The sequence below is a fragment of the Festucalex cinctus genome, chromosome 7, assembly GCF_051991245.1.
Source record: "Festucalex cinctus isolate MCC-2025b chromosome 7, RoL_Fcin_1.0, whole genome shotgun sequence".
Lineage (NCBI taxonomy): Eukaryota > Metazoa > Chordata > Actinopteri > Syngnathiformes > Syngnathidae > Festucalex > Festucalex cinctus.
Window position 1 is genome coordinate 11,621,309 of NC_135417.1, and position 24,900 is coordinate 11,646,208.

A 24,900-nucleotide genomic window follows, 5' to 3' on the forward strand; every position below is an offset into this window, starting at 1 on the left:
TGGTCCTCAGAGGAAAAAGTTTGGACACCCCTGACTTAAAATGTTGGGGGGTGTTTGTATGGGCAACAACAGATCATTATTGCCGCACTTTCAGATTTAATAGTCTGTGGCCAACATAAATTCAAACGGTGTGAAAACCGGAAGCAAGACACATGCTGCAATGTTGACAGACGAGAACACATTTCCCCTTCACAAACCTTTTACCAAGAAGATGTAATTAATAACATGAAACGTGATCTCAGCTTTTCGCCGACGGACAAAATAGGTGCACAATGTCTGCAACGATAGTAAAAATTTGGCACAGAATGAACCATTCAAATGTTCGGGCCGCTTCTTCTTCTTCATTCTTCAACAGATGTGATTGCTTGGCCCTTTTAGTGAGATGCTTTTTAGCCAAAATGATATGCATAATGGATTATCGCTACTAAATTATGAAGCGTAACACCTGCCACTTTATGATGTCGGCGGTGTTGTTTCATACTTCAGGAACCACGGCGATGCTTGTAGAGAGTCAACGTATCGTGATAGTCTGGCAACAGGAGCATTGTTACAGGAAAAAATTAATTCCTACTACTCGGTTGCATACTTCATTCGTCATTTTAGTAAAAACTGAGCGGTGTGTTATTGACACAAAGATGCAGGTCACACATGACCTTGTAGCACTTCCATCACAGGTCAGCTGATCACATGGTCACATGATCATAGTGCGTCTACAGTAGTGTGTTTGTGTAGTCTAGCATGTGTATTCTCATGAAAATAATAATAATAGTAAAATCGATTGGAAATTATTGTGCAAAATACTCAACACTTTATCAACGATTGAACTGATTTTCTACTCTGTCAATGGCACACGCCTCTAATGTGCTCCAAAAATTTTAAAAGCAAAAATAAATTGGTTGCCCACCCATCCATCCATTTTCTGCACTATTCATCCTGAGAGGTCAAAGGTGAACTGAAGCCTGTTCCAGCTGACTTTGGGCGAGAGGCGGGATTAACCCCAAACTGGTTGTCAGCCAATCATAGCTGAGCTGTTGTTCTCTGTGGAAATTATTACCTGTATATTTTGCACAAACATGATATTATATTTTTTTCATAAATTGTCATTGGTTATGATAGATAGTAAGGCTTTTTTTTGTATTTTGTTTCCTGAATTGACTCGATTTCACAAGACTTCAATTCTATTCGATTTTGACTTTTTTGTTCCCGATTCAATTCTATCCAATATTGATTCATGTACATATATTTATGGAACAACAATTCTTGGTAAATATCAAGAACAAGATAAAAACTCCAAAAACATTAAATCCCAGATTAAATTACTGTATGTGGCGGGAGTAAATAGTCAATGGATTTAGTTTATTTTTAGGAATGAACGTAACATGATACAGTCATTTAAGTGTGACACAATCATTGACATTTGCAAGGATGAGACGAAAATTACTAATTCCATCATTGTAATTCAATCATTATAAATTTAAAAAAGATTCCAAATTGTCTTAAAGTGCAACATATCAGGCTTCTCATAAATGTAACAAAATACTTTTAAATTCCTGTGAACAGGAAATTTCAAGAAAACACTACAAAAATCATATTTTATCATGAATTTATGTAAAAAAAAAAAAAATAAAATAAAAAACATTTGATTTATATGAAAATGAATTCAATATTGATCAATACATTTTTTTTTAAATTTTCAACCCATTCCTACTATTTTGTAGAAAATGCATTAAAAATGATATAATGCATTTGGTTGAAACAAGCTAAAATCACGTGTTCTGCATTGATTTTAGTAAGTACAGAAATAAATAAATAAATAAATAAATAAATACAAAGTACCATACCATACCATATATTTTCATATACATTTTTTTTCCCTTTTGCATAAAAGTAAGCACTATTAAACTTATTAAAGCAGTTTTTTTTTTTTTTGTTTTTTTTAAACATGTCTTCTTTAAGTCATGCAAGTTCATGGACAGTTAGTGTGTTAGACAAAAAATGTAAAATGTGTTTACTTGTAAAAAAAAAACAAAAAAACTGTATTCGCACTCGCAAAATGTTTGCTTTGTTCTTGTTTAAGGCAAAACTGATGTTTGTGTACAGCACTTTGTATACAGCAACGCCTGTTCTTAAAGCGCTTTATAAATAAAGTTGAGTTGAGTATATCGGCCTCTCCTATGAGAAGCTGTCAATTGTTATAAGCCAGAAAGTTCCTGTCAAACAAAGTCTCTCAGGGCAACACCATAAGCATGACTTTATGAAGAAAAGCACAAACACAGGCCATGATAATCCTTCTTCACACATCGCCTGCCTTTGTAGGGTATTTTTCCTTTGCCAGTGGACTACGATTACAATTGTATAGATTGTACAGGTGCCCGAGTCCAGCAAAGCAGCGCTGACAGACGGGCGTGCGCGAGGACAGCCAAGCACTTGTGTTCGCCACAAAGATCTTTCCTGTCTTACAACTGTCTGTGTCCTGCCCAACATGTGGCTTTAGTTACAAAAAAGTAGCTCTCCAAACCGAAGCCCCTTCATCTCCCGCCGGAACGGCAGCGGGATGATGGAGGCTGTCTTCCAAACATGATCCGAAAAAAGGGGCTTTCCTCTTTCAAAATGATGTTTGCGGCGCACGGATTCATGTCTTAGCCGGGGGAGATGGCGTGGCACCTGGACACATCATTGAGGAAGAAAGGACGAAGGGACGGCAAGAGAGAGAGAGAAAAATGCTTCGATTTGATGCCAGCGAGGAGACAGGCGGCGCTCTCAGATTTCAAACGTGGGATATGAAAAGGCGGATTTGAGCTCACCTCCCCACCATTATCATGTGAATCCTGCCTGCCCTCCATCACATATGCATAAAAAGTACAGTGTATAACAATAGCACTGGTCAACACACATTTTGTTGTCAAGAAAGTTTCAATGGTTTGGGGGTATTTACTTTAGTTTTTGGTTTTGTTTTGTTTTTTGTTCATTCGGTACTCTTACCGATTCAACGTCTTATCATCATTGCTCTCTCTTTTTCTTTTATTTATTTATTTATTTATTTTTATTTTATTTATTTTATTTTTTTTATTATTATTTTTTTTTACGTGTAGGGGTGCGTTGGTGTGCGTGTGTGCGTGTATGCGCGTATATGCGTGCGCGTGTGCGCATGTGCAAATACGTATAAATTTATACTCATTAACTCATTCACTCCCAGCTGTTTTACTGGATTTTGACTGATTTTGAAAGGCCCACAGAATATTGTGTTCTATATTTTATAAAAACATGGAACCTAACAAAAGAAGGTTTAGCAAGTATATTTTTATGTTTCCGTTTTGCAGCAATTAGCATCGTAATATAGTTTTTCACAAATCTGTTTAAAACTGGGGAAAAGAGCTTTTTGCAACATGGCACCAGTTGATCTCTTATACTCTGCTGCCACCTACTGGCCGTTTTTGTAATAACTACCTTTGATTCAAGCATTCTCTTCAGTTCAGCGGCTGCATCAAAGCCTTCTGTATGCTCTAGCATTTAAAAACAAAAACAAAAACGTATAAATACGTCTTTGGGAGCTAATGAGTTAATTCACCTAAAACCTAATAAAAAACAAAAAAACATTACCCTTCACCTTAACCGGATACTTCAGAGTCTCGCCAGAGTCGTGAAGTTCAGAAGGTCAGGAGACCAGAGGAAAGGTCAAAGAAAAGAAAGATAAATCCAAGTGAAATCCAGCACCAACCAAACACTTCCTGCCTTCCATGTGGTTACAAAATCAGAGTCTTACGCCAACCCCAGAAACCTCTAAATTCCAACAAATTAAAGAGATCTCAAGAGAGCAGAGGAAAAACTAAAGAGAGGAAGGAGGGAAGGATTAGATGAGGCAGAGTGAGATCCACAGAAACCAGCACATCCAGTCCACCAAAGTGAAATCCAGCACCAACCAAACACCTCCTGGTCACAAACACCAGTCTTAGAGACCAGAGGAAAAACTAAAGAGAGGAAGAAGGGAAAGATAGATAAAGCAGAGTGAGTTTTTTTTTTTTAGATATTTTATTGTATGCTAATAATGCACAAGTTGGTATTCTCTCTTTATATTAAAACTTCAATGATAAGCATGTAAAAGAAGAGCGTCAGAATGACCAACATGTCACAAATAAAAAAAACAAACAAAACCATTTCTTTCAAAAATAAAAGTCACACAAAAAAAAAAAAAAACAGGCATAAAAACAGGCACATCTTTATTTTCATACAAGTTTTCGGTTAGCTTAGCATTTAGCACGGCTTCCCCATCTTTTTTTTTTTAATCATCCTGTTGTGAGAGCGATTACTTGTCACAAGTGTAGCTTACTCGTTACGTTTTCGGTTAGCTTAGCATTTAGCACGCCTTCCCCATCTTTTTTTTAATCATCCTGTTGTGAGAGCGATTACTTGTCACAAGTGTAGCTTACTCGTTAAGTCTTATGAATGCCATGTCGAAGTCAATTATGACAAGTCTTTCAGAAGTCACAAGTATTAAACTCAGCGAGTCCAAGTCATATAAATCGAGAATATTATATGAAATATAATATATAATGAATGCTTCCACATGGGTCAATAATAAAAGTTATTCAAGAATACACTTTAAATGAAATAAACAATTGTGTTTATATTTTTTGTTTAGCGAGGTAAAAACGATCATCGTAAACCTCCTTGACTTGGAGGCTGCGGATTGGGGACAGGAGCAAAAAAACAAAGAGCTTTAGTTGATTGACACATCCGCCGGGTCGCCTGCCAATCACGCGCACAATCCATTTCCTCGAGCTCAACGTGTTTTGTCTGTGTGTTGAATATGTTTCGGAACACGGCGGCCATTGATTGACAAGGGCGCGAGGGCTAGTAAAACATTACTGCGGTGCGGAGCAAACAATGGTCGGTATGTCGTTCGGCCTCAGATGTTTGGCCCGAGGGGTTATCCGGATTTAATAGTGGTCGGAAAAAACCCGGACATCCTCTCACTTTCATTTTCTCCCTTTCGCTTTGTTATTATTTGGCGGCACGGAATCATATTTGTATGTGTTATAGTCCAACAATTCATTTTTTGTACTTGTGTTCCCATCAAAATGCATCGTACTTAGGGCTGTGCAATTAAATGAAATTAAATTACAATTTCAATTATTACACTCCACAATTACAAAATCAGCATAATCGTTAAAAAAAGAATATTAATACTATTTTTTTTTTTATACATTTGCACTTTTTTTTTTTTTTTTTTTTTAGTAGAAAATAAACAATTTAATAAATTTTGTTTCATCCAAAAGTAACTTGCATAATTATGGTGTTTCATATTCATTCATAATATTTATTTATTTTTATTTTTATTTTTTTTGTTTTGTTTTTACGTTTATGCATTTATGTATTTTTTTTTGTACAAAAAAAAAAATAAAATTATCATCCTACTGCACAGTGGACGTTCTGCACTTCAACTTCAAGTTTTTGCCCAACATAAATAAAAATATATATTATTATAAATATATATATTATAATAAATTTTGTTTGGTCCAAAATGGACTTACATAATTATAGTTTTTCTACTTTTTAATTGGTTTAATATTTTTAATTGTGTAAACATTGTCTTGTTTTTTTTTTTTTTACAATATATATAATATAATAAACCATTTTTTATTTTTATTTTTTTTACCAAAAAATAAACAATCGTTTTAATAATCGTGATTTCAATTCCTGCCAAAATAATCGGGATTATTATTTTTTCCATAATCGAGCAGCCCTCCTCATACTTTAGATGTATTCAATATTTGTCTTTTCCTTTTACCATCATTTAATCACATTCCAAAAGCCATAACCTCCCTCAAGCACTTGTCACACATTTAGCCTTCAAATGTTTGGTGTTCATTTTCAAGTTGCAACAAATGTCCAAATGTTGTCATCGGAATTGGAAGTCCACAATTTCGTTTTGTCTTTTTGACATTTCAGGTTAAAGGGGAAAAAAAACAAAAAACAACAACAACACATTATTGGTCAATCTACTAAAATGGCCTCCAAACCGAAAACTAAAATTGTTAATTGCGCTATTAGAGGTTCTCTGCAGAGTACCGACATGCAGCTTTGGCATAAACACTATACAACAATGATAGTGACATATTTATACTTGTCTGGGATATTGAAACTTCCCCCCACAAAACAGTTGGAAGGCATGATCGTCAAACACACAGTGAGTCACCTTGCTGTTACTGAATGAAAACAATAATAAAATAAAATGTAAAAAAAAAAAAATGCTGTATGTAGAAAATGTCCCGATACTTGTGTATTTCGAAAATGTCATATGGATTGATTCAACGCTGACATTACAATTTTAATCAGAGGCGTACAACCAGGTGTTAAAGTGCAGTAGCAGCCCTCCAGGCCATAAGAAATTGGACAAGGCACCAGCAAATTGTGTCTCACCCAGAAACAAGTGTTTGGTGATTGTTTACCCCATGTCTTTAAATTGCATTTCTTCCTTTTTAATTTAAGCACCTCGGCTATGAGATTGAAGGGAAGGGGAAGGGGAGGAAGGGTCCGGGCGCAATGTAGGAAAGCTTTTATGCCCCCCCCCCATCACTCCATCCGCTGCAGTATTAAGCATGTCTGATGTGATTCCTGTCAAATGCAAATGTCACTACCTCATACGTCAGCCTACGGCGCACTTTGACTGCATGCTCGACAAAAAAAATGAAAAGGGAGTAGTAGTCTTTGCGCTTTGCGTTTGTTGACGAGTCGGTTCTTGATGTACTTGCAATTACAGCAAAATGTGCGATGATGGTGAGGTAAATTAGCCACAAAATCCACAAACCATTGGGGCCCTTGTTTTGATGAGATGCTAAAGTTATTCAGTATTGTACTTTATTTTTATTTATTTATTTATTTATTTTTTTTTTACACTTATGCCTTTAGCTTGAGGGCTACAGTAGAGCTGGACAGACAGACAGATAGATAGATAGATAGATAGATAGATAGATAGATAGATAGATAGATAGATAGATAGATAGATAGATAGATAGATAGATAGATAGATAGATAGATAGATAGATAGTGTAATAGAGATGTAAATCATGTTCTTACCACAAGGGGATGCACTTCCTCCTTTATCACTGTCTGCCTGTGTTACGGTACTTTATGTAAAGAGAGGTTATTGCCACCAGAGGGAAGCAAAGGATTAGTTACAAATGTTTGTGCATGTCGAATCTGTGGCCGACTGGTCCATCGTTGACATGCAGAAAGAGAGAGAAAAAACCCCCATTACATTCTATGTTTACATTGTGCTTCCTGTGACGTAAATTAAAATGACAAAAACTGGATGACGCTCTTTATTGCCTCCCATATCCGGTTATTTACATAAACGCACCATCGCAAACCAAATAAATACATTCATATCACTCGTAAATTTAATTTTTAAACTTTGTGGATTGTAAAATTAATTAACGTGCATGGAGCCAAAAATGTCTTTACAAAAAAAAACAAAAAACAAAAAAACTGAGCGGTATTATAACAGACTACGGTGCACTGGACATCAAATAAGAAATACCATACCATATATCGGTAAATTTATTATATTTGTGATTTAATACACATAAATGAACGAGCACAAATATTTTTTAACTTGATTATCGAATATAGTATCACAGTATTTATGTTGTTTCCATCCTTATTGTGGTTGGACGCTTTTTGTGCGCATGCGCCATGACAGGGCAGCGGAATCGTGGCTCCGTTAGCATCCCGAGCTAGCGGATCAGTTTTGCGAGAAGGCGTCTCGGCGTAAAGATAAAGACGACTTCAAATAACCCCCCGACTAATCCTTGAGCTAACCATTATCCCTCCATGGTGCCCGATAAGGGGAGATAACGTTAATAAGCACGCACTGTCGCCGTAATTAGCCGCCGAGCACGATAACGATTGGGCGAAAACTGCGTTGCGCGTGGAAAGAACTCTTGTTTTGAATCATTAGCACGTTTGTGTTTTAATAGATAAGAGTAACCCCGACAAATACTTGTTGTCGGGATGAGGTTACGGACCCAGAGACAACAATGTGCGATGGCGGGTGATGAGAAGAAGGTGGACCAAGCGCCTCCGTTCAGAAACCCTTTTGTACATGTCTTGAAATTCACCCCTATGGAAAAAGCAAAGGTAACGTGCATGCACGCATTTGTATCAACGTATCATTGTTTGTGGTAAATAATGCGGCAAGGCTGTCACTATACTATCAATGACGTTTGTTTTCTTTGCTTTTTTTTTCCCTGCATGTATGCCAGTCAGCTGTGTTTACCAGGTGGCTAACATTAGCTGCTTAAATGGTGCAGCATTCTCTCATCTGACTTCTTTGCCAGCTTTCAAATAATGTCAATAAATGCACCATTTGAATGATGCTTTGTTAGCATTGTGCTGTAGAGAAGTGGCTAAAAAAACACACACAAAACAAGCTAGTTCAAGGAATATTTAAAGCATGGGGGAAAAAAAATCACGATTTAAGGATGGCCAGCCACCAATGATGGACCTAGCTTGTTGCTTTTAAACTGTTTTGTTGACCTGAAACACAATAGTTAGTTTTTGTTATATTAAGAGATGAACCCAGCGCATGATCGATAATTTACTTTAGAGAATATCGCTTTATAAAGCTGCAGTAGACCGTTATTTCGTTATTCCCACTTTGTTGCTTCCGCACATCCCATTCAACACGTTTAAGTACATTTAGGTTCATAGGGAAAAGATGATATGTCAAATGTCACGTTGCACGAACTGCTAAGTTTTCAGAAAGCAGTAGAAAAGTTATTAGTGCGATCCATTCTGGAATCTTCCTTGTGAACTTTGATTTGATGACGTAGCATTGTGAGAATTGTGTAGAATTGTGACTGACCAATCAGATGCAACCTTAAAAACTCATCGCCATCCAATAGAACACTATTAAAACACTATTTTGGGGTCATTACTAACACTAAATAACTTCACATGGTAAATTATGGCAGTGCTTTAGATATTTTGCCGTGACCGGCAATTATTCCTGCTAAGCGCTATTTTGCCGTGAATGGCTCTGATTGGTCAATCGCTGGTGCTGGGCGTGGTTCCTTCGATGTCTTTTTCACGAAGTTTTCACACGCCAGCTTTCGGGATTCCCTGCCTAACCATATCCCTCATATAGCATAGGTTGTTTCGACAGTACCAGCCTAAACCCGAACCGTAACCTCCAGGGCAGGCCGTTGTCAAGAAATCGTAGGGAACAAAATAGTTTTTGCGTGTGACTAGCATACAAACCAGGCACATTGTTATAGTCAACATTTTGAAATCAAAATAAACCCCACAAAACAAAATACAACTATCCAAAGTCACAATTGTAACAATCCATAGTACGGGTCTGCTTATTTTGCCAAATAAAAAAATCATTTCTTATATTAAGTTCATAAGATGTCTTTTTTTTTTTTTTTTGGGAGGTACGTTAAAGATTGCAGTAATATCAATATGACGTTATTCAATACCCATATTGCACGTTTTTTACAGTATCGTGTAGCTGTCATGTTCCGTTATGTTTCACAAGTGCTGGTCGCTATTCTTGAGCAATTCCCCAATCAACTCAAATGGGTTATTTGTTGTTCTTTTGACAACTATGCTTGTAACTTTGGTCGGCGCTTTTCCAGTATGGCTGCGCCAATCCAATGGTCTTCCACTGTCCACTTTTACCACGATTAAACCTTGAATGTTGAATGCATTGGTTGTGTTTTATTTATCCATACTTTTTCTTTTCTCTCTCATTGTTTACAGATGGCAGTTATGACGGTCACGCTATTCCCTATCCGTCTACTCATAGCTGCTTTTATGATGCTGCTGGCTTGGCCTTTTGCATTCCTGGCCTCAGCGGGACGCTCTGAGACTGCTGTTGAACCCCAGTGCCTCTGGAGGAGGTGGGCGCCCTGTTGAGAATGAATGTTTTGAAGTCCTGTTCACACAAGCGGATTTTGACATTTTGTAATGGCACGACCGCAAAAATGTTTTCGTCATTGAGAGAAATCATGCCGAGTTACCTCATCAATTCTCATCCGACCCAAATTTTTACAATCTCATTATAGTTGAATTAATGCAGATTTTTTATTTTGCACCCTTTGACGCCCACATACTAGCGGTGTATCCTATTAGAGATTTACATGTGTCATTTTTGTCATTTTCATGAACACATATTTGAATGTTTGTACATTAGTGTTGTGTTGTACTTGTATTGCTGTACTTGTTGATGACGGTTCCGTACATTTTGTCTACGTGTGTCAATTACTGCTAACCTGAATTCTCTTGGTTTCAGACTGGTCGACATCATTTTGAAGATCATCATGCGGGTCATGTGGTTTGCGGGCGGCTTCCATTGGATGACTGTTAAAGGGCAGAGGGCGTTGCCTGCCGAAGCGCCGATTCTCACTCTGGCACCCCACTCGTCTTACTTTGACGCCATCCCAGTCACCATGACAATGGCCTCGATCGTCATGAAAGCCGAGAGCAAGGACATACCCTTGTGGGGAAGTGAGTCGCTGTCACTGATTTTTATCATTTGAAACATATACTGTAGAGCAGTGGTGTCCAAACTACGGCCCGGGGGCCATTTGCGGCCCGCCATACATTTTTTTTGGCGGCCCGCGGCCAATACTGAAAATAATTTTTCAATGTTGTTAAAAAATAAAAAAAAATAAAAAGAGGGTGGATTAAACATTTCTAGCTACGCAAAGACACAAATTTGCAGCTAATAATTCAGTTTCAGAAATAAAAATAGTTTCATCCACTTGTTGCTTAGTGTCAAGGTCCAATTTGTGAAAACATCACATTAAATTAACGGTTCTTAAGTGTGGTCAGTTTACTACCGATTTGTTCTTGTTGTGGTTCAGAATGTCAAGTTGGGATTCAGCTGCTTCTCAGTGGAGAGGTGTATCTCTAATAGTGGCACACAGGGGTCACTATTGGCCTTGTGACTGTTAGCAGTTTTTCAATTTATAATTGCTTCATTGATTTTTACCGTTTAACTCATTCACTGCCATTGACGGAAAAAGACGTCGAATGATGCAATTTTTGCTGGTCTGGCAATGAATGTGTTAATAAATAACTTAAAAAAAATCAAAGTACGGTCTTGATAAGACTGATCTCAAAGAACATACTTATTACGCTAGTCTCTTTGTAATCGTGTACTTGTGAACTTCCTCCGCCGGTACTGACATTTCCACAATTCATCACAAAGATGAAGGGGGAATAAAAAGTAATCAACGTGAGTTTGGTCTGCTTGTCAGATTTAGGGGATGAAAGAAACAGAACCCTTTGCTCAAACTCAGCAAGTTGAATCCAGAATAAGGCATTAAGACGTGATCAGCCGCACCACAGTGCCGTGTGCAAAGTGTCTCTAAGGTGTTGTAGTCGTAATCACTTTCCATTAGCTCACGGTTGGAACCAATTAAATTATTTGCATGACCTCACTTCTCATCCCTTGTTGTGCTTCTTTTAGGAGCAATTTATATCATGTTACGGTTCCCCCTATAAATTTGTGTACGTTTTTCCCTTTTGCGGGTAAAGCTCTCAAAAGTGGGGCACAAATTATATGTTAGGGGTGCAGCTGTACAGGTAACCCACAATTTGGTATGTGTCTCGGTTTTTGGGCCACGTTGGTACGGTTGTGGTACGGGTTTTGTGCATGATGAAAACAAAGTTTTTGTCCCACGTTAAATTTATTAATCTACTGAACTAATACAGCACTTTCTGACAACAGTGCTTAAAATCATGCGTCGTAAAAATGCCAGTCGATTTTCTTCGACTCTCACTATTGTCAAAGTGATTGACTCATTTGCTCCCAACAACGTGTAAATACATTTTTTTTAATTATGTTTTAAGTGTCCCAAAGACGTATTTATCCGTTTTTTTTGGGGGGGGGGGGGGGGGGGGCTGGTTTATGCTAGAGCATACAGAAGGCTTTGATGCAGCCTCTCAACTGCAAAGAACGGTTGCAGAAACGGTAGTTATTACACAAAAGTTATTACATAACGGCCAGCAGGTGGCAGCAGAGCAAAGGAGATCAACCAGGGCCATCTAGAAAAAAAGCTAAATTACTTAGTTTTATTTTAAATAGATATGTGAAAACTGATGAAACTTAGCTCTCTTCTAATGCTAATTGCTGCAAAACGGAAACAGATAGAAACATACTTTTTTTTCCTGATGAAAGAAGAGATTTTATTCTTTCTTTGGATAGGTTTCATGCTTTTATAGCAATTGAACACAATATTCTGTGGGCCTTGCAAAATCAGTCAAAATCCAGTAAAACAGCCGGGAGCGAACGGGATTGCGAAATGTGAAAATGGCGGCGAGTGAATGAGTTAAGAGGTGTATTTAGTTTTTTTTGTACTCTCACCTGTGTCTCTGTCTTTTCCCGCAGCGTTGATAAAGTACATCAGGCCAGTGTTTGTATCACGATCAGACCAGAACTCAAGAAAGAAGACCGTGGAGGAGATCAAACGGCGAGCCCACTCTGGAGGGGAATGGCCACAGGTAAAGGAAGGTGCCTCCAAAAGGCGTTCATTTATGATCACTGTTGATATGTTTTTAGGCCGAGCATCCTTAGCTCATCAATGGAAACTCGAAAGTTGAACACAATCCGTTCACTGATGCTGTTTGACTGATTTGTTATAAAACAAAAAACAAAAAAAAAATCATTTCCATTGAGATTATAATTTGGAATAATGGGTTCTAGAGTCAAAGCCAGTACAAACATTAATTTTACAGTCATCAAGTTATATTTTAAAATACAGTAACCTAACAGTCATGCAAAAGTGGTACATCTATGTTTAACTCTTTTACTGCCACACGTTATCAAAAAAAAAAAAACTTTCATACGTCATCCTTAAAAACGTTCTATTTAATCAGATTTCGTCATTTTGCATACACCAGCAGCCCATTGAAAAGAGATACAATGCTGCCATAGTTAGTGTTTTTGATTCCACAACCCATTAACCAGGCAGCACTGCACTTAGACGTTGCACTGCCCATTGATAAAAAAAGAAAAGAAAATGTAGTTGACGTCATTTACCGTTTATGGCGGCATATATTGCATTTTTACTAAACGTTTTTGGCGGTCAGAGTTAAAAGTAAGATTTCATTTGAGGTTCTGTGTCCTGATTAAATAGTTTTCTGTTGTCATCCTTTGTTTTCTTATAAACATGTGAAGGGGAATATTATTTATTTATTTATTTATTTACTTACTTATTTTTTATGCTGTCTGCATTTTTTTTTTCCCCATGCAGATAATGATTTTTCCAGAGGGAACCTGCACAAATAGATCCTGCCTAATCACCTTCAAGCCAGGTAAGCCGGTCATCGTTTTTCTTTTTCATAACTCGTTTCAGATGTATTTACGTCTAAGCACAGATTCTGTCAACAATTTTTCTTTTTCTTTTTAAAACCATAGTATTAACGGAGGTCCACCGTGTTTTTTTCAATTATATTTACAATTTGAATGTTGTTGGTTTGTAATAAAAAAAAAAACAACCTTTGAAGTGTATTCATTTTGGTTTTGTAGGGGCCTTCATCCCAGCAGTACCAGTGCAGCCGGTTGTGATGAGATACCCAAATAAACTGGTAAGGAGTCTTTAAATCATGATTATGTAAGCACGAGTGATGAACAATTTTGTTTTAACAAACACACTATTCATTCCATCAGGAAAGAAACTTTTGTACAAGTGATTTCTTAGTTTTTTTTGTTTAATTTTTATTACATTTGCAAAGATAAACAAAAAAAAAAGAGGGTGTTGTGTATAGTATTTTGAGGAGAAAATAAATACCATTTTTAAATGAGGCTATAACAACAAATGTGGGAGGGGGAAAAAAGTGAAGCACTATGAATACTTCCCGGATGCACTGTATATGAATCTATACTCCAGTAAACATCAGTCAGATTCATAATACATAAATCTTTCGGTCTTATGCTAAAATTAAGGAAAATGAACCGTTAATTAATAAGAATTTAATTGTATCTACATCAATTAGTGTTGTTAACGTAACATTTCGACTTGCAGTCTTTTAGTTCACTATGACAACTTCTAACAAACAAATCAGTCAATAATAGATCATATTACAACAATAATGGTAAAACATTGATAAATCGGTGGTATATATAAACAAATGGGATCTTATTAGGAATTGTTGGTTTTGTTTGTCCTGCCAGTAAATAAATAAATAAATAAATAAAATAATAAGAAATAAAAGTCTAAGTCAAACGATGACGCTCCTTTGATGAGTACATTGTGTCAATCTTTGAGAGTTCAGTGTAACATGTTATTCTGGAGACACCTGGTGGCCATTTTTGGGCAAAGCATTAGAGTAGAAGCAGTTTAATTTTGGGCATTTCGATTTTTTTTTTTTTTTTTTATTGACTCAGTCATGGTAAATTGCATACTGGAAGACTATTGCGCAACTTTTGGAAGTGTGCTTGCATTCTTTGCATAATTTTAAACCTATTTAAAAATGCAGTCGTGACAAAATCCGTGTCCGACATTTGACAGTATTGAACTGTGCAGCAAACTTTAAAACTACAACTGAAAATGCTCTTATACAGAAAATACCGTTTGTTTAATTTACCTGTGTATTTTGTCTTGTGAAGGATACAATCACGTGGACATGGCAAGGGCCTGGAGCGTAAGTATTATTTGCTTTCACCATGTCCAATACTCGTGTTTGTTTACTTGTGTTTGATGATTGAGCTAATTACTCTGCACCTACATGTAAACCAAGGCTTTTGTGTCACTTTTCCTGCATTGTTTATTTACTTATTTATTTTTCTGTACAGGTTCAAGATCTTGTGGCTGACGCTATGCCAGCTACACAATGTCTTTGAAATAGAGGTAAGTGTATTTGTGTACGTCTCATAGTTCATGAAATAATGCTGTACAACGATCTCAGATGGGATAATAAAGGGTGAGTTTTGAATCGTGGCAAATTACCCTAATCATTTCTGAAGTGATGTATCTTTCTGCAGTTCCTTCCCATCTACACTCCCTCCGAGGAAGAGAAAAGGAACCCTGCTCTCTTTGCTATCAATGTGAGGCATGTCATGGCCAAGTAAGTTTTGAAATGTTTTTTTTTTTTTTTTTGGTTGCGTAAACAAATACAATATGATTCAAACGCTACATGTAGTACATTGCATGGCTCGAAATATTTTTATTTTTTTGTCCTTTTTATGGAGTAATTTTGCTAATGAATTACTTCATTTGGTGAGCATCTTACTAATATTTTACTAATTACTTCATTAGTAAATATAACAGGGAGGTTGAATGCAGGGCTGCAGCGATTGAATTATTATTCGAGTATCCATCCATCCATCCATCCATCCTCCTGAAAATTCTACAGCATAATCGTGTATTTTGGGTAAACAATATTTATACTAAAGAGGGACGTAACGATATCCAAACGTCACAATACGATATCACGATATGAAGGTCACGATACGATAATTATCACAATATTGTGGGGAGGTTGGTGATATTAAAAAAAAGGTCACACTGTTGTAAAAAAAAGAAAAAAGAACTCATACTAAAAAAAAAGCACAATATTGTGCTTTTGTACATAACAGCAAGGTTCTGTTATTATTATTTTGTTATTATTATGTTGTAACCGGTCGATAATGGTTACAATGTTATGTTACTAATGCACACACACATTGAGTTCCTCCGCATACTGACTTGCTTCACAGGCATATTACATTCCCCTTCATCTGACAATTAGCGTAGATTTGAAACATAGAAGGGCCATAACATCCCTAATGAAAATTAAATTGCACTAAAAAACTAGCCACCAGAGGGAGCTAGAACTGCACAAATGGAAATCAACCCGACTTTTTGAACAGATGCGCTGCTTTTAATATCGTGACACGACGACGATATATTGTGGCAGTTTTAATATCACGATAGCACGATATTGCGCTTATCGTTACATCCCTAATGCTAAATGCATTTTGCTGTATAACCAACAAATTAGTTTCCTTTTCCTTTTTTTTTTTTTTATGTAATCAAGAGGTTTTATTTCTTAAATCCGCACTGCGCACAGCAACAAACTCTTTTATTGTCTCTAAATATTTTGTGTGGCTGGAAATTCAAACAATTTTTAGCTTATGCACTTAGCATTGACCTTTCATATTAGTCTGTAATGTGTGCATTTGTGGGAGCGTCATATTATGCTTAACTTTGCATTTGACAGCGTTTTTCTTTGTAATTCATAAGGTATGCAATGTGTGTCCATACACTAAAGAGATGCCATTGTCTTCCCGGACACAGAGCCCTTGGGGTCCCCATCACAGATTATTCATTTGAGGACTGCCAGCTCGCCATGGCGGAAGGTCTGTTGAGGCTGCCAGTTGACACGTGCCTGTTGGAGTTTTCCAAACTCGTCAGGAGACTAGGGTAAGTCGATCAAACCTCACCGTAGGCGTCGTCGTTGTGGTTAATCATTTTGAAGCAGAACTCAAAGGAGTCTATGAGGTGTATGAAAGGAAGTTCTTCGGCTATCTGACTCGTGAACTAAAGTTTCCTTATTATCACTGAGCACACTATTCGTGATAATTCAATTTCCCGTCACAGGCTTAAACCCCAGAACCCCGAAAAGGTGCTTCAGGATTATGCAAACAGATGCAGGAAACTGGAAGGGCAGAAGATGTCCTTGGATGACTTTGCTCACTTCTTGGATGCGCCCGTTTCAGATATGTTACGAGACACGTTTTCCCTTTTTGATGAGGTCAGCATTCTCCGTCTTAAGCTATAAAGTTTGAAGAGTGTATTTGGTTGGGGAAAAAAAATGTTTCGTCATATTTGTAATGGTAATGGCAAAGTATTTGTGTCATTGAAACAATTCATGGATTTTTTTTTGTTGATTTTTTTTATTCGGGCTGCTCTTACTTCTTTTTTCCAGCATGAAGATAATTGCGTGGATATCAGAGAGTATGTGATAGCCTTATCTGTTGTATGCAGACCTTCTAAAAGTCTGGAAACGCTGAAATTGGCCTTCAAGGTAAAGTTGTGTTTTAATCTTTAATATTTATTTTGTAGCTTTGTCATGTAAAGAAGAAAAAAAATCAAATTAAACTGAGTTAATGTTTTAAGATTGATCATGAAAAATAAGGTCTTGTTGCAGTTGCATGTAAGCTCTAAACTATCTACATTGAACAGCTATTTCATTAATTGTAAAGCTGAATATGCGCTATAATTTAGATTTTCAGAATACATGATTTGAATTCAAATGTATTCTTAATAAACTGCTTACTCATTCACTCGCAGCCATTTTCACAGAAGCAATCCCGGCTGTTTTACTAGATTTTGACTGATTTTGCAAAGCCCACAGAATATTGTGTTCTATTGCTATAAAAGCACGGAACCTACCAAAAGAAAGATTATAGTCTCTTCTTTCATCGGGAAAAAAAAAAGTATGTTTCTATCTGTATCCGTTTTGCAGCAATTAGCATTAGAAGAGAGATATGTTTCATCAGTTTTCACAAATCTATTTAAAATTGTAAGTAATTTAGTTTTTTTTTCTACATGGCCCTGGTTGATCTCCTTTGCTCTGCTGCCACCCGCTGGCCGTTTGTGTAATAACTACAATTTCTGCAACCATTCTTTGCAGTTGAGAGGCTGCATCAAACCTTCTGTATGCTCTAGCAGAAAAAAAAACAAAAAAACGTATAAATACGTCTTTGGGACACTTACAACATAAAAAAAAATATTTACATGTTATTGGGAGCAAATGAGTTAATAGGGACATAATCACCGTCTCCCCACTTAGTCTCAGAACCATAGAGCAAAGTCAAGGAGGTGACAACAGCACTTGATGACATCCAACTAATAGTATATATGCTGTGATGTCACTTTTCAGATGTTTGAGGCCGAGGAGGATGGCGCTATCACAGAGACAGAATTGGCAATTATTCTGAAGACCGCTCTGGGAGTGGCTCACCTCAGTGTAACCTTCTTGTTTGCTGCCATTGACGGCGAAGACACAGGAAAGATCACATTTGGTGAGAAAAAAAACAATTTTTTTTCTTTAAATTTATGAAACACAATAGAACATTTTAGCTGAATTTGGCTTTCAAAGTATAAGCAACTTATGAATTAGAAGTAAAGCATTTCTAAGCCTTTGTTATTATTATTGTGGTTATTTCTGTCTTTTCAGCACTAACTAGAGTGAATAAATGAATGACTGAAGAATGAAATGTATTTTATTGCACAGCACAGGAGTACAGAACAACAAAATTCTTTATTATTAACTCATTCACTCGCCGCTATTTTCACATTTCGCAATCCCGTTCGCTCCCGGCTGTTTTACTGGATTTTGACTAATTTTGCAAGGCCCACAGAATATTGTGTTCTATTGCTATAAAAGCATGGGACCTATCAAAAGAAAGATTAAAGTCTCTTCTTTCATCAGGGAAAAAAAGTATGTTTCTATCTGTTTCCGTTTTGCAGCAATTAGCATTAGAAGAGAGCTAAGTTTCATCAGTTTTCACTAATCTATTCAAAATTTAAAAAGTAATTTCGCTTTTTTTCTAGATGGCTCTGGTTGATCTCCTTTGTTCTGCTGCCAAAAACAAACAACGTATAAATACGTCCTTGGGAGCAAATGAGTTAAAACAATTTTGACTGTTTTTTTTTTTTGTTTTTTGTTTTTTGTTTTGTTTTTTTTAAGTCATGTCGCCCTCTTGTGGTGTTCACAGAGAATTTCACAAGCTTTTTGCAAGAGCACCCGGACTTTGCAGAGGAATACCTGTACCCGGAAAACGCAGGCCTCCTCAGCGGCACCTGCCAACACCAACAACCAAATTCAAGACCAAATTCTTTCCACAGCGCGCGTGACACTGCCAGCGGCAAAATCACGAACGGCATCTGCGCCGATTTCAGCCCCAATGATCACGACGGCACAACAACACGTGGACTCAAGAAACACAATTGAAAAAAGCGGTAAGGTGGTTGTTGTTGAGCAACAAACGTCTCTCCTGGTGAGAGGTCGTTAGGTGGCGCATGCTTGGTGTAGATGGTTGCATTTTTTTTTTTTTTTTTTTAAACTGAAAGGGAAGATATGTTTACCTTACTTTTTATTTTTTTTTATTTTTGCTAGTATTGCGTTCAAACAGTTTTCTTTAGTAGCGTTCTACATGATAGCAGTTTTACTTCTGTTTTTTGTAGCAAGGGTTGTCAGAAGACCAACTTCGGCTATTTCAAATACAATGCATAAATACTTGAAGGGCACTTATTAAAGGTCGGGGCAATGTTTTTTTTTTTTTTTTTTTTCGTAGCTGCATTTTTTAAATAGTCTGTGCATGTTTATAGCAAGAGGAAATCAAGCCTTGACAATGAAAAGGAACACATTTTGGGAAAATAATGAGTTTCAAATTTATATATTTTTTCCCACCTTTTTTTTTTTATGGTAGCTGCCTTTTGGCTAGAGTGTGTAGAAACGTGAGCATTTTGTGCAGTATTGAGGAGTATTTTACATAAAAAAAAAAAAAGGTCCACCCGAGTCGACCAGTGACAATTGTACCACTTGAAGCGTTTTTTTTTTTTTTTGTTTTGTTTTTTTTTTTTGTTGCTTCAAGCCACATTTGAGGTGAACTCGGGTGTCTTGAGCTGGTTAGATTTTTTTGCTATGAGCTTGTTTAAATATTATATTTATACAATATTTTTGATTTAGCTCAGGGTTCAGTAACACAAATGACAAACTTGTATGATGTCATCATTTTTACTTTGGCTTTTGTGCACGTCTTTTCCTCGTATGACATCATGCAGTACGGTTCTGCCTACTTTCGTTTTGTTTTGTCTTTTCATTGATGAAATGACACAACGCGGACCAAAAAAAAAAATAATGTGTTTGGTGTTGATATCACCTGTTAAGTCTGTACTGTCCCTATCAGTTGGTGGTGTAATGGCTTTAAAACGTGGAAGGGGAGGGGCTTCAGGCGTGGCTGTTTGAAAGCACATTTTGTTTTCGGTGGTTTAGGTAGATTTTTATAAAGACGTGTCATTCCAAATTCCCTTTCTGCCTTACATTGCCGAACATTTTGACCATTCCGACTCAATTCAGAGCATACACAGCTTCAGTCACTTGGGAAGTAATAAAATAATAATAATAATAATAATAATAATATGCTGAAGGGTCTTATTTTTGTATAAATTCTCAGTCAGAAGGCTAAATGTGGACCCAGCGTGAAAACATGATGCAATGAAATTAATTTTGATCACTGCCCAAAAATGGAGGCAAATTTTGTATTTATCTCATTTTCTTTTTCCGTTTAAAAATTATATTAGCACCACTTTTGAAAGAGAGATTACCCCCTTTTTTTTTTCTTCTTTTTTTTTTATTTAATTTTTTTTAAATAATTCTAACGCTGTCTGAAGACCATGCTTGCATGTCTTTCATGTCTTTTTAGTAAAGCAATATTCCACTTGTTTTTTTTTTTTTTTTTTTTTTTTTTTTTTTTTTTTTAAACCTTTCGCAAAGTTCTGTTATGTATTTTGAATATTCCAAATGCAGGGCATTTTCAGAATCTTTGATATACCGGTACCTATTACGAATGAATTATTTTATTTTTTACCTCCCTGATTACGATCTGTGGTCTGCATATTGTTGATGAAAAAAAAAGAAAAAAAGAGCCACATTGTTTTATTTTTTTCTTCTTCCTGTATTACAATTTAATGCTGTATTTTTCAACCAGTCGAAAGTCCAGTTATTTTATTCCTCTTAAATGCTCGTTGACTGCTTCCGACCTAAATGCAGTTTTAGTAGGGAAACCGATAGCCTTGAATATAAATGTTATGCTTGATAAGAGAATGTATAAGACAATCTTGTCACAATCAAAAGCAACTCCAAGCAAACTGATTTTTTTTTTTTTTTTTTTTTAACGTTTTTATCTTTTCGACGTAACCCTTTGTTGAACTTTCGACGTACTTTAGACTTGCTGTGAGTGTACAAACGTGTCCGGCCTTGAGGTGATGTTCGCGCCGCATGACGGGCCACAAGACACGACTCCATAAAGTACGCGTATTCAAATTGCAATGTTGATACCGAATCACAAAACATTTCGTATTGCTTTCCGTTCATGTTTTATTCCTTTCAGAATACGTTTGCGTTTGTTCTCGCACTTTAGTTTCCTTTGTCGTAAAGAAGAAAGTTCACATATAAAGCATGTTAACTCTGTTTAGTATCACAGTGTTCTCCATTGTAGGTGACATTGAAGGTGCACCAATCCCCCCCCCCCCCCCCCCCCGTATTTTAGGCCAAGTTTGGGTAATTTGCATACCTGAAATGCAACTTTTTAGACCGACTTTACGCTTTGTCTTTGGGATTGTTGAACATTTTACAGCATGAGAATGAAATGACTTTGCAAACTTGGAAACAGATTTGAATGAATAAGAAATGCTTGCGCCGCACAGTGGAAAATGTATTTCACGTTTAACGGGTGTTTAATTACGCAATTTTCCATGTCAATGTGAAGTAAACAATATTTTGGATGTCGAGAGGAGGAGGAGGAGGAGGAGGAGGAGGAGGGAGACGTGACTGTGAAATATGACTGAAAAACAATGGCAAGGTTTGAATGTTTGAATTTACATTAATTACCCCTTTGAGCTTTTATTTATTTTATAAAAAAAAAGAAAACATACTTTTGATGTCAAAAGAATGCTATTATTGAGTATGTTATGTCAGTATTTACACTAGTGTTGTTCCAATACCGTTTTTTGGCCCCCAATATCGATTCCGATAACCAGTTTTGCATGATACCGTACCGGTACTGTTTTTTTGTTTTGTTTGTTTTTTTGCTTTTTTCCAACATGAAAAAGCTTCCCTACCATTGGTTCAGAGCATTCAAGGGCCAATTGGATATCTTTTTGTTTGGTATGCAGTAGGGCTGCACGATATTGGAAAAAAATGCGATATCGATATTATTGCGATATTTAACATGTACCGAAATAAATCACATTTTTATCATCTAATGAAAGAATTAGTTTTTTTTTCATGCACCAAAATAAACACATTCAATATTTTTAGTTAAATAATTGTAATTACCTCTCGATAATGTTCAAGTATTGGATGATGGCGAACATTTTAGTTTGCGCCTGACTGGTCAAATTCAGATAAAAGCATAAAATTCCATATGAAACTTATTGCATGTCTTTGCGATGTGCATATTGCATGGGCCAATATCGCGATATCGATAATTTTTCGATATATTGTGCAGCCCAAGTATGCAGTGAACACATCAGTGAATGTCGTGCACAAGCGAGGCACAAGATGCTGCACACAAAAATTACGTAAATTTACGGTATCGGTAAATTATCGGTATCGGTTACTTGTTAGTACTTGCCGATGCCGAGACGGACCACTGTTTTAATGCAGTATCAGGGCCTCCCGATACAGGTATTGGAACAACACTAAATTTACACCTGTATACATTTACAGTTTTATTACTGCATTTTTCATCTTGCTGTACCCTCTGAATAACTTTGTATTTGTGCTGCTTGCTGAACAGTTTGTCCCATCATTGAGCCGAAGAAGAAAGATGTTGTGTACTCGTCAGAGCGATATTGTCTTTCTGATGGTTCTTTGCTCGTGGACTAAAAACAACTGTTTCCTCTGTAGCTTTATTTCACCTCTTCTTTTTTTTTTTCCTATACTCGTTTTGTTTTAGAAATGCGTTTTGATGAAGAGTCATCATTGCAAGCCACTTTGCATTTGTCTATAAAGGACTGCTATGATGTAACTTGTTAATGTGACTCTAATAAAAAAAATAAAATAAAAAAAGTGGTTGGACAAATATGTACGATACGAATTGGCATGTAGGCTATGTATGGCGTTCCACAGGGGTCAATTCTGGGGCCTCCGCTGTTTTCACTGAGTTCCATCTTAACTCATTCACTCGCCGCCATTTTCACTGAAGTGGTCCCGTTCGCTCCCGGCTGTTTTATTGGATTTTGACTGATTTTGCAAGGCCCACAGAATATTGTGTTCAATTGCTATAAAAGCATGGAACCTACCAAAAGAAAGATTATAGTCTCTTCTTTCATCGGGAAGAAAAAGTATGTTTCTATTTGTTTCCGTTTTGCAGCAATTAGCATTAGAAGAGAGCTAAGTTTCATCAGTTTTCACAAATCTATTCAAAATTCTAAGTAATTGAGCTTTTCTTTTCTAGATGGCCCTGGTTGATCTCCTTTGCTCTGCTGCCACCTGCTGGCCGTTTGTGTAATAACTACCATTTCTGCAACCGTTCTTTCCAATTGAGAGGCTGCGTCAAAGCCTTCTGTATGCTCTAGCATAAAAAAAAAACAAAAAAAAACATTATAAATACGTCTTTGGGACACTTAGAACATTAAAAAAAAACGTATTTACACATTAATGGGAGCAAATGAGTTAAGAAAACAGTGGATGTTTTAAAGTGCTGGGAGTTTAAAAAAAAAAAAAAAAAAGGTGGGACAGGATCATGTTTACATGCATCTTACGTCACCTTTCCTCAGAATACTAATTGTCGAAACTTTTTAGGGGTAATTCTTTCCCATTCTTGCTTGATATACAACAGTTTCTCAGTTTTTTTCTCAGTTTCTCAACAATCTGGGGTTCTCCGTTGTCAGATTTTGCACTTCATGATGTGCTACACATTTTCAATGGAAATCAGGTCTGGACTGCAGGCAAGTACCTACTTTTATTACAAAGCCACAGTGTTGTAAATGGTGCAAAATTGCATTGTCTTGCTGAAATAAGCATGAACATCCCTGAAAAAAAATATTGCTTGGATGATTCAGCACTAACACGCCATCAACCGATGCTGGCTTTTGAACTTGTCACTGACAGTTGCGGACTCGTCAGACCACGGCACTTTTGTGCCAAGCCCATTTCAGATGAGCTCAGACTCATGAGAAATGGGCGGCAGGAAAGTTATTATGGACAGTTGATGATGAAATCCCCTACGAAATACTTGCAACTGACTCGCACTATTTGCTCAAACTGTTCACTTGTTTAAATCAATTGGAAATAGGCTTAAAAGGATTTGCAAATAATTCTGTTTTTATTTACGTCGACCCAACTTCATCGGAATTGGTGTGTGGAACTACGACACAGTTTGCCGACTACAAATATTTTTACTTGACCAGCAGTCAGTTCCGACACCTTGACCTCGCCCATTTCTGGTTAAACCATAACAAGACCGAGGGCACCAAATAACACAATCAGCCATCTAGCTCCCCCGCGGACAGATTTATGATCTTTACGTTCAGAGTGACAGCCTGTTGCTTGCGAGCCAATCACAATGATTAATCAGCCACTAAACAGCCACCGAAGCACACGCACGCCCTCAAAGTACAATCATCCGTCAAGCCTCAGGCTTCATATCAGAAATCATTGGGTCGATGGAAGCCATGGTGGGCGTATGAGGTTTTTTTTGTTTTTTTTTTCCCCTCCCCAACGGTTCAGACAACTATAATCGAGTGGCTTGTTTTCATAAATGCAACAGCTGTGACCCAGAGAGAGGAAGGGCAGAGGAGAAGGAAAAGAGCAAGACATGAGGTGAAGCAGAGCAAGAGAAATAAGAATGGCAGGTTGTAAGAGTTTTCAAATTTTAGCAGAGAATGCAATAACATTCATTTGCAGCCAAAATGTAGCCAAGGCTTACTTCCAAAACAATTGGTAGGTGACTACTGTATTAAACAACAAATATTTAGTTGCTGACATAAACTCTCCATGCGGTTGTTCCGTCTACCCCAGTGCTTCTCAAATAGTGGGGCGGGGGCACGAGGCTCCATCAAGGGAGCCGCATTTGACCTCGGGGAACATGCTTTTTTTATATTTATTTTTTACTGTCCTAGAATAAAGTGCAATTGCACCTCCACTACATTAGGGGGCAGTGGCGCTCATTAT

At 37.0% G+C, this 24,900-nt stretch overlaps 1 protein-coding gene across 1 annotated transcript; it reads left to right on the top strand.

The window, feature by feature from the left end:
* The first annotated feature begins 7,696 nt into the window (after positions 1-7,696).
* LOC144021838 (lysophosphatidylcholine acyltransferase 1) lies at positions 7,697-22,807 on the top strand. Its single transcript, XM_077526030.1, has 14 exons — positions 7,697-8,139; positions 9,766-9,905; positions 10,298-10,512; positions 12,401-12,513; positions 13,266-13,326; positions 13,541-13,599; positions 14,621-14,655; positions 14,807-14,861; positions 14,996-15,078; positions 16,290-16,415; positions 16,593-16,746; positions 16,921-17,019; positions 17,878-18,019; positions 18,716-22,807. Exons 1-14 carry the CDS (start codon positions 8,014-8,016, stop codon positions 18,949-18,951), a joined length of 1,644 nt encoding a protein of 547 aa, XP_077382156.1. The 5' UTR covers positions 7,697-8,013; the 3' UTR covers positions 18,952-22,807.
* The last annotated feature ends 2,093 nt before the right edge of the window (positions 22,808-24,900 follow it).

What these genes read in the sequence shown, in the direction of transcription:
- LOC144021838 (XM_077526030.1), top strand. Translation starts at nt 8,014, where the DNA reads ATGAGGTTACGGACCCAGAGACAACAATGTGCGATGGCGGGTGATGAG. An exon ending in ACAATGTCTTTGAAATAGAG is followed by an intron (nt 14,862 to 14,995) that starts GTAAGTGTATTT and finishes ATCTTTCTGCAG; the next exon opens with TTCCTTCCCATCTACACTCC. An exon ending in GTGAGGCATGTCATGGCCAA is followed by an intron (nt 15,079 to 16,289) that starts GTAAGTTTTGAA and finishes TCCCGGACACAG; the next exon opens with AGCCCTTGGGGTCCCCATCA.